We start from the raw sequence: 9838 nt of genomic DNA, 5'->3' as shown, positions 1-9838 counted from the left end.
TGTTCCGGCTTGTTCACCACATTGCCTGCAATCAATCGGGATTTTGCTCAGAGCGCGCCTTTGAAAAGTACTATATTTGTACAATTGTTAGAAATGACACCCCTGAAGAATTGAAAATGTGAGGCAAAACTTTTTGAGGCATTTGTTGAATGCTAATGTTAAATTTTGTACAATTTGTCGAAAAGCCGTTATACATTTTTTGTATCTACTGAATGTACTAATGTAGTACAATTTGAAACTTGGATAGGGCCCGTACAAAATGCCGTGCTTTGTAACATTCCACCTTTTTTTTTAAGGCCAAGACTTAATAGAATTAGCATTTTAGTTCTTCAATACTGTCATTTTCAGACGATTGTACAAGTCTTTTCTTGTAAGCAGTTAATTGAAAACTGAACTGCTTCACTTTGGACATTTTTATTTGTTTTGAAATTTAAAAGTATCCTAAAATGTGTACAATTTTATTGTACTCCAAATTTGTACAAAATTTTACGCTTGTCAAAAATTACGCTAGATATATAGAAATGTACAAAGTAATTGCACACGAACTACAAATTGCACCATGTACAAAATCTGAATAGTTGATTAGTCCAAACTTCAAATTTTGTTCAAAGTGCACAAGTAAGCCTCCAAATCCCCATTTGTATTGAAAAATTTCGGATGCAAAACAACCGCAATTGTACAAAGCATTCCGTTGGTGTTTGTCAAATTGTACAAATTGCAAATATTGGCCAGTAATAAAATTCCTCAAAAACCCAAATATATGAAATTTAAAGTAAATTAAAAATTGTACAATTGTTGAAAAATGACAACCCTGAAGTATTAAAACAGTACAAAAACAAAATCGCGAATAACTTGTTTGCTGTTAACGTTAGAGAAAAAGTAAATACCACATTTTTCATGGACTTTGGGTCTCTCTATCCAGTGGCGTGCTCGGAATTCCCTTACGGTGTTTGCTTTTCGAGATATTTTCAGTTTTTCGAAAATTTGGTTTTTGCGATTTTCTCGCAAACCGAAACCGATGGAAAATGAAAAATTTCTCCACCGAGTCCATTTCATCACCGCCCACATGCTTCGACAGAACATGGACCGTTTTCAGCCATTCGGTATAATGGCGCTGTTGCCAACTGGTGAATAAAAACTGCAAAACCCATACTTTGTCACTAACCTTCGCCATCAAATCCGAGAATGTCATTTCCCACTGAACTGGTTCGGCCGGATTCCATTTCATGTTTGTGCCGAAAGAGTTTTAGCCGAGCGGTGCCACGCCCATTGTCAAGACCTCCATGCGTCAACACGCCCAATAAGGTGGATTTGCCTGCGTCAACGTTTCCCACTACCGCCACCCGAATCTCCAAGAAATCTGCAATTTGAACAAAGGTTCTGGACATCTCAGATATTCGGATAGAAATGGCAACGCTGTTACATGTCAAAAATAAAGTTCTTTTGGAAAACACCAAAACTAACAACAATAATTGTGCAGGCCTGCTACTACTAACTAACTACTAAAGTTTAGTACTGTTTTTCAGTTGAAAATGCAATTGTATAACTATTTGTACAAATAGGAAAATCCGAGACTCAGAACGTTATGGTTAACGTTATGGAACGTTAATGTGTAACGTTATTGAAGGCAAATTAACGTTAAATAAAATAATTCATTAATCGATTCAGAGTACTTCGAAACGTTTCCCAATTGACACTTCAAATGTTTGTTTCCTTTCTTTAAGTACAACTCGACGCAAAGAGCAACCCTGTATATATGAAAAAGTCATCAGTATACTGTTGACTATTGGAAAATTGTACAAAACTGAAATATTGGCAATAAAGAGTTTTAAAATGTCATTTAAATCATGCAAACGTGGCTTTTGGAATAAATACAAATATTGTACAATTGTTGAAAAATCGCAACCTTAAAAAATTGAAAATGTGCAAGCAACAGTTAGCTCAAGCAGAATAATCGAAGATCTAATTTCAATAAATAAACGCTTTTTATTTGTACAAAGTACATCTACAGCTCTGCAATAAATGTACAAACTCAAGTTTTTCCATAAAAATTATCGCAACCTCTGGATTTTCGCACGCTTTATAACTTACGCCATAGATGAAATTATACAGGTGGTCTGTAAGATGATTGTACCAAATCCAGTACATTCCATAAACAATAAACGTCTCAGAATTTCTAAAAATTGTACAATTGAGTGAAAAATACCGCCTAAATGTACAAAGTGAAAGTTCCGGCAAAGGTTGGATCCTGATCCCAGTCATTAATATGTAGTACAAGGAGCAGTACAATTTTAAACTAATTTTAATAAAAGTTTTTTAGTCATGGTTTTTGATCAAGTTTACTGGTTAATTTGTCCTTCCAATATTTCAGTTTGTACAATAAAAATTATATTTTAACTAGCGATATTATGTTAATTGTACAAAGTTGCAACTTTCTGAGAAATTTTAATAAAATTTCTTTTGTTACAGCAATACAGTTAGTGTACAGTTGTGGTGCATTGTACAGCTATTTGTACAATTAAAAAAAGTTTAAAAAATCATATTTTGATTAGATGTTTTGCAAGCAGTACAATTAGAGCAAAACGCACGGTTCACCTCTGTACTTTTACTACAAACAGACAAATGAAGTTCTGCTCAACTTGAACATGAAGTTCCACTTTGTACACTTTTTTGTCCAGAGTTGTCAATTTCAGTGCTTTGTGCAACTAAAGAAAAACAATCTTAAACTAATACAATAGCAATAGTACAATTAGAGTAAAACGGCCGACTAAATATTGTACATTTTTAAACATAAATTGTACATTGTTTAAAGGTTGAGAAACCAAATGACACAAACGTTACGTAAAGCAGATAAATGAAATTTTGCTCAATTTGAATATTGAGTTTCACTTTGTACAATTTTGCGTATCCAGAGTTGTCATTTGCAGCGCTTTGCATAGCTAAAGGAAAAAAGTGGCTTAGACGAAACCTTATTTCAGGACAATTTATCAAGAATAATGAAAAATAGTACAATTGCAAAAGTAATTGTTCACTACAAGCAGATAAATAAAGTTTCGTTGAAGTCGTATATGAAGTGTCACTTTGTACATTTTTGCATGTCCAGGGATGCCATTTTCAGTGGTTTGTACAATTTTAGATTTCMCAACGGATACTTTTCATTGCAAAATTTGGYATCGATGGATTATTTTACTTAGTACAATTTTGATTAGCCTTTTCAGTGGTTTGGACAGCGCGTGAAAACTTTTAGTACTTTTCGTTGAATAGCAGTACAATAGACACGCGAACAAACTTTGCACAACTTTTCACATTAATTGTACTATTTCACTTAAAGAAATTTTAAACCAAATTAGCTAAAAGGTTCATTCACAAATGGAAATTTGAATTTTTCTCAGCTTCCAATTTGTACATTTCCACTTGGCCTGGGTTGTGCTTTTCAGCGGTTTGTACAATTTAAAAACTTCCAACACTTTTCATTGTTTAGTAGTACAATAGAAAAACGAATKACCTTTGTAGRTTTTTTAATATTAATTGTACTATTTCAYTTGAAGGAAGTGAAAAGCAAWCAGTCAAATGGTTTATTGATCGAGATKTTTAAAAYGTTTGTCGAGTTTGTACAAAGTTTTACCTTTCACATTTTCACTTGTCGGCAGGTGTCCTTTTCAGTGGTTTGTACAATTAAAAAACATTCAGTACTTTTTATTCTRTAGTCGTGCTACAATAGAYACACGGTGAAACTTTGAACATTWTTKACATTAATTGTACTACTTTACYAAAATGAATTGAAAACCAAACATTTGTACAAACATTCTTTAATTTTATMGACTTTGTACATTTCCACTTGTCCAGGGCTGTCTTTTCAGTGGTTTGTACAATTGAAAAAWTTTCAGTACTTTCCATTGTATAGTAGTAGTACAATAGAAAAACGTGCAAACTTTCTTCAGTTTTTCAGAKTTCAAATATACAATAATATACTGGGTGTCTCAATAAAAAAACCAATTGGATTCTAAATTGCCTGAGGAAGGCTGGATTGTTCATAAATGTTCCKTAAATACTGGAAAACTCTCTTTAAACACTCACCTGATTGGTCCAGAACACGCCGAATCAAATACTGGACGACCAATCCGCGCCTTTCCTTTCGTTCGCGCAGCCGTACGCATGAGCAGTTCAGATTGTCAGCCAATGAATGCAAAGTGGCTGCAGCCGCTTCCAGTTCGTCCGCCAGTAAACCGCTTTCGCTTCCATCTTCCGAGGCTCCAATCTGAAAACGGGCAAATTGATGGAAAACAAAATGAAAAACTCTAACAAAACCATTAAATCAGTGATAAATCCGATTGACATATGTCAAAACTCTAGGTAATTTGTCAAGAAATGTCATCAAAACGGATTCGAAAGTGTCAAGGTGGACTGCTCCCATGACAACCACATCAATACAAACACGATGCAGCTGACGTTGACTGATAATGACATGTCAAGTTGACGTTGAAGTCATCTCTGTCACTACGGAGAGCTTACAACTGGCTTTGAGTGAAAATTGAGCCGAATTTTTACATTGAAAGCCCATCTCACCTCAAAATGTCACAATGACACATGTCAAATGTCAATTAATTGAGTAATTTAACATGAAATACACGTAGTGAAAGCTTTTTTGGATTCGAAATGTCAAAAGTTACAATTCAAAAGCGATTGATTGCACTGCTAAAGTAAAAAGCTTCAATTTCTGAGAAAAAAAATCAGCAGTTTCTCAGACAATTGGCTAAAAAACATCAATTAACATTGAAAATTCAGCTTGACTTTTACACTGAAAGCCCAAATCAACTTAAAATGTCATTGTAACAGAAGACAAATGTCAATCAATTGCGACATTTAACGTCAAATAAAACTAATAGTAAAAGCCTTTTTGGTTGCAAACTGTCAAAAGTTCCGTCAATGTCAATGTCAAATGATTGATCAATCACGCTCACCTCTATAATAACCTCTCCACGTCCTTCGCCCAGTTGCTGTTTGAGTCGCTTGGTTAATAGAGTGTACTGTTCGCTAGAGGGCGCCACCAGCACGTCACGTCCAAGAATTTTGTCGAATTCGCACGATTTCGGCTCGTGTTTCTCCACGAACGAGCTCAATGATTCCGCCATTGTGGTTGTGCGAATCGTTTCACACCATTACGTCATCTGAGAGGGTGTTAATTTCAAATCTGTTAGTAAGTCGATGGTTTCGTTTTTGCAGGGCTCATGTCTGGTCGCTCGACAATCGACCTACAAAGAAGTGAATAAATAAAATTAATTAAATAAATCAGAGAAAAAAATATTCGATGGATAAATAGAATTACAAAAAAAATCAAATTATTTTTTTGTAAATTTTTGAAAATTAAATAAAAGTGAAAAAAGTCAAAAAAAAATAAAAAATATTCTATTGCTATAACATTGCGTCCAAAATACATTTGGTCCAATGGTAAAACAATCAGAGCAACAAACATAGCAAATTACAAACTCTGTTGACAAGAACTAAATAAAAATTACAGTTGAAAATAAATTAGAAAAGGTAAAAAAAAGTAGAAGAATAATTAGATTTATTTAGATTMGGACAAATCCACAAAAATACAAAAAACRCAGACAACTAATAAGAAAATTGAAAAAAAGTAAAAAATAAAGAAAAAAAATTATTGTTTCAAAAATAWAAAATKATTACTACATTTAAWAYRTRMWAAAAAWACATTTGAGCCAATGATAAAAAAAATCATAAGAAAACAATCATTTACAAACTCTGTTGACAAAAATTGATTAAATGAAAAAAATAKCACAGGATAACATAACAATTTACAAACTCTRTAGACAAGAATTARATAAAAATAACARTTGAAAATAAATTAGAMAATGTAAAAARAAGTAGAAGAATAATTCGATTTATTTAGATTTGGGCGARTYCTAAAAAGTACAAAAAACGCAGACAACTAATAAAAAAATWGAAAAAAARTAAAAATAATGAWAAAAATTATTGCTTCAAARATAAAAATRATTACTATAAACATGTGCAAAAAATACATTTGCTCCAATGATAAAACAATCATAARAAACCAATCATTTACAAACTCTGTTGACAAAAATTGATTAAATGGTAAAAATATCACAGGATAACATAACAATTTACAAACTCTGTAGAMAAGAATTAAATAAAAAYAACAATTGAAAATAAATTAGAAAATGTAAAAAGAWGTAGAAGAATAATTCGATTTATTTAGATTTGGGCGAATCCTARAAAGTACAAAAAACGCAGACAACTAATAAAAAAATTGAAAAAAAAATAAAAATAATGAAAAAAATTATTCAAAAATAAAAATGATYACTATAAACATGTGGAAAAAATACATTTGCTCCAATGATAAAACAATCATAAAAAAACAATCATTTACAAACTCTGTTGAGAAAAAGTTATTAAATGGTAAAAATATCACAGGATAACATAACAATTTACAAAATCTGTAGACAAGAATTAAATAAAAATAACAGTTGAAAAGAAATTAGAAAATCTTTTAAAAAATTAGAAGAATAATTAGATTTCAATTAAAAGGAGACAACACCAAGAAAACCCACAACTATTAAAAACATTAAAAAAAARAAGATAAAGAAAGGAAGAAAAAAGTGACAAATWAAAAAAATTTGATTCAAAAWTAAAAAWWAATTCTATTACTATWAAGTGCCCAAAAAATACATTTGCCCYAAWAGTAAGGAAGTAATAATCAAAGAAAAACAACAATTTCCAAACTCTGTTGACAAGAATTAAATAAAAATAATAGAGTTGAAAATAAAAAAAATAAAATCTGGGAACAAAATTCGGAAAAAAGTACAAAAAACGCAAACAAGAAAAAAATTGAAAAAAGAGAAAACAGCTTCGAATTAGATAAAAAGATATTGTTTTGTTCAAAGAATGAACAGTTTTCGATCAGTTCAAGAGTTAATTAATTGTTGCTTCTATCGTTTTAGAGGTTATAAATATCGGATGAAACCGACTAAACAAAAGACAGTTTTCAAAGCCCTCTATCGAAAAGATGCTTTTGATTATTCAAATATTGAGGCTCAAATCTCGAACTCAAACTTTAATTTCGAGAATTTCACTTCTATCTGTTTACAGGTTAAGAATTAACAAAAAAATTGCTAGGAAAGAAAATGGAGCTTTCGAATCGCTCTATCAAAAAAGTTCTAATGATTTTGCTGATATTTTTATGCGTTTTGGAGTTATGCGCCCTCAAACTGTAACGGTGTTGYTGATGTTTGACAATTYTCTTTTTTTTCTTTTCAATCTTTTTRCAGGTTAGGATTTTCTGATAAAGACCCGATTGTTATTGACAGTTTTTGAGACGCTCTATCGAAAAGTTYTATTGMTTATTTGGACATTTTCAACCAGTTTCGAGATCTAGAAGCTTCAACTTCAAAGRCATGTTAAAATTTGAGAATCTCACTGTATTYCATACTTTTTAAGGTTAGGAATTCATTAATAAATCTTTTAATAAAAAAATTAAAAAACTTTGAAAAAACSGCAATTTTCAAGTGAATACAAACCAGTTCGGTTCATGAATGGTTTGGCATTAAACTGAACTGAAACTGGGTCGTACTTTCATTTTTCCATCAACCAAATCGTGCATTTCTCGTGCAATCTCATTAATTTTCAAGCGATTTTTTAGTTGAAACACCGAAAGAGTTTTGATTTAGTAACCAGAAGTTGGACACAAACGCGTTTTCTTGGGGCAAATGTTCACAACTGCGTTCCCGAATTTTCCCCGATATTTTCCCGATATTTTGCAATGATTTTTGTTAAGTGGAAAGAGCAACTGAGGTGCAAAACACTCTATTTCTACCTAAACTAGCGCAGATAGAGCGATGGCGGCTCCTGCACTGAAAAGAGCACACTTTCTTTTATGAATGACGAAAGTTTGAAAATGAAAAATGCGTAAAAGCCTTTATAGTCTGATTTTGAGATTTGTCTGATTTCCCGTTATTATAGGGAGTTTGTAGTGTTTTTTGTCAAAGCTTTGATTTTTTTTGGCAGTTTTTAGTCGATTTTTTAATGGATAATGGTAGTAAGTTTCACTATTCAATAATATCGATTTTTTCTATTAATTTCGCTTTTTTCAGACCTTTGTTCAAGTTTTTTAGCTGTTTTATGGTCGTTTGTCATGTTTTGCACATTTTACTCTTTGGTTGGTTTTTTATTTTTCAATTTCCCAATTATGAAAATTTTCTGGTTAGTTTTAATTGGGCACCTTTTGGAGTCTCATTGACTAAAGTTACCAAAATTGCTATTAATTTCCCATTTTCTCTACTTTATTTCGCTTTTTTCAGTCTCTTTTTCGGTCATTTTCTCGTTTTTATCTGATTTCAGGTTATTATCGGGATTTTTTGCATATTTTGCTTTTAAGTTTTTTTATTTTCCAATTTTGTAGATTTTTTTTGTCTAAGCTTTGACTTTTTTGTCACTTTTTAATCAAATTTTAATTGAATGATGATAGTTAGTTTTACTATTCATGTATATCGATTTCTCGTTCAATTTATTTCGCCTTTTCCAGTCTTTTGTTCAATGTTTTTTGACCGTTTTCTGGTCGTTTTTTTAAACTGTCATTGTCTAATTTCAGTTTATTTTACTAATGTTTTGCACATTTTATTCTTTGGTACTTTTTGTGTTTTTCAATTTCGTAGTTTTTTAGTTTTCTTGTCAGTTTTAATTGGTCATCTTTTGGAGTCCAATTGTCTAAAATTACAAAAATTTACTATTAATTTCGCTTTTTTCAGTATCTTTTTCGACGTTTTTCGGTCATTTTCTCGTTTTTCTCCGATTTCAGAGTAATATAGTGACTTTTTCCATATTTTGCTTTTGATTTTTTTATTTTTCAATTTTGTAGATTTTTTGTCAAAGCTTTGATTTTTTTGTCAGTTTTTCATCAATTTTTAATTGAATAATGATAGTAAGTTTAACTTTTCATGTGTATCGACTTTTTGTATTTATTTTTCAATTTATTTCGCTTTCTCCAGTCTTTTGTTCAATGTTTTTTGACCGTTTTCTGTTCGTTTTTTTAGACTGTCATTTCTAAATTTGTCTAGTTTCAGTTTATTTTAGTAATGGTTTGCACATTTTACTCTTTCGTAGTTTTYGTGTTTTTCAATTTCGTAGCTTTTTAGTTTTCTTGTCAGTTTTAATTGGTCRTCTTTTGGCGTCTAATTGTCTAAAATTACCAAAATTTACTATTAATTTCCCATTTTCTCTACTTAATTTCGCTTTTTTCAGTTTCTTTTTCGAAGTTTTTCGGTCATTCTCTCGTCATTTTGTAGCTGCCATTTTTAGCTTTGTCTGATTTCGTATTATTATGGTGATTTTTGCATATTTTTCTTTGAGCTTTTTTATTTTTCCATTTTGTAGTTTTTTTTGTCAGCGGTTGAAATTTTACGTCAGTTTTTAATCGATCTTATCTATAAATTCTCCCCTTTTCTCTTACTTAATTTTGATTCTTTTCAATATCTTTTTTAATGTTTTCTAGTCATTTTTACGTCGTTTTTTAGATGGAATTTCAAGATTTAATTTAATATTAACATTTGGTGATTTTGAAGTAGACTCGGAAAGATGAATTAAAACTAACAAGAAAATAAAAGAAACTACGAATTGAATTGAAAAAGAAAAAACCCATTCTAAAAAAAATTCCACTAATTTAGAAATTACAGTTTGAAAAAACGACCAGAAAACGGCTAAAACATTGAATAAAAGACTAAAAAAGCGAAATAACTTTAAAAATAAATAGAAAAGATCTATATTATTGAACAGTTAAATTTGCTATCATTATCCAATAAAAAATCGA

The 9838-nt window shown here is 30.8% G+C and overlaps 2 protein-coding genes across 2 annotated transcripts in view; both read right to left on the bottom strand.

Annotated features, from left to right (window-relative positions):
• LOC109545103 (ribosomal protein S6 kinase beta-2) overlaps positions 1 to 9838 on the bottom strand; it is a gene marked incomplete in the record, with an annotated part of 76461 nt that overhangs the window by 34465 nt on the left and 32158 nt on the right.
• The window catches only part of LOC109546289 (GTP-binding protein 1), a 25758-nt gene that overhangs the window by 10362 nt on the left and 5558 nt on the right, over positions 1 to 9838 (bottom strand). The window contains exons 2-4 of the mRNA XM_048662844.1: positions 4962 to 5252; positions 4078 to 4258; positions 1166 to 1360 (exon numbers count right to left, since the gene is read on the bottom strand). Coding sequence (XP_048518801.1) covers positions 1166 to 1360; positions 4078 to 4258; positions 4962 to 5132 — 547 coding nt within the window. The 5' untranslated portion in view covers positions 5133 to 5252. The remainder of the gene's footprint in view (positions 1 to 1165; positions 1361 to 4077; positions 4259 to 4961; positions 5253 to 9838) is intronic.

Source organism: Dendroctonus ponderosae, unplaced genomic scaffold (genome assembly GCF_020466585.1).
Source record: "Dendroctonus ponderosae isolate FM_Combo_2020 unplaced genomic scaffold, Dpon_F_20191213v2 Dpon_F_20191213_12, whole genome shotgun sequence".
NCBI classification, from domain to species: domain Eukaryota; kingdom Metazoa; phylum Arthropoda; class Insecta; order Coleoptera; family Curculionidae; genus Dendroctonus; species Dendroctonus ponderosae.
This window is presented reverse-complemented; position numbering and strand designations above follow the sequence as displayed.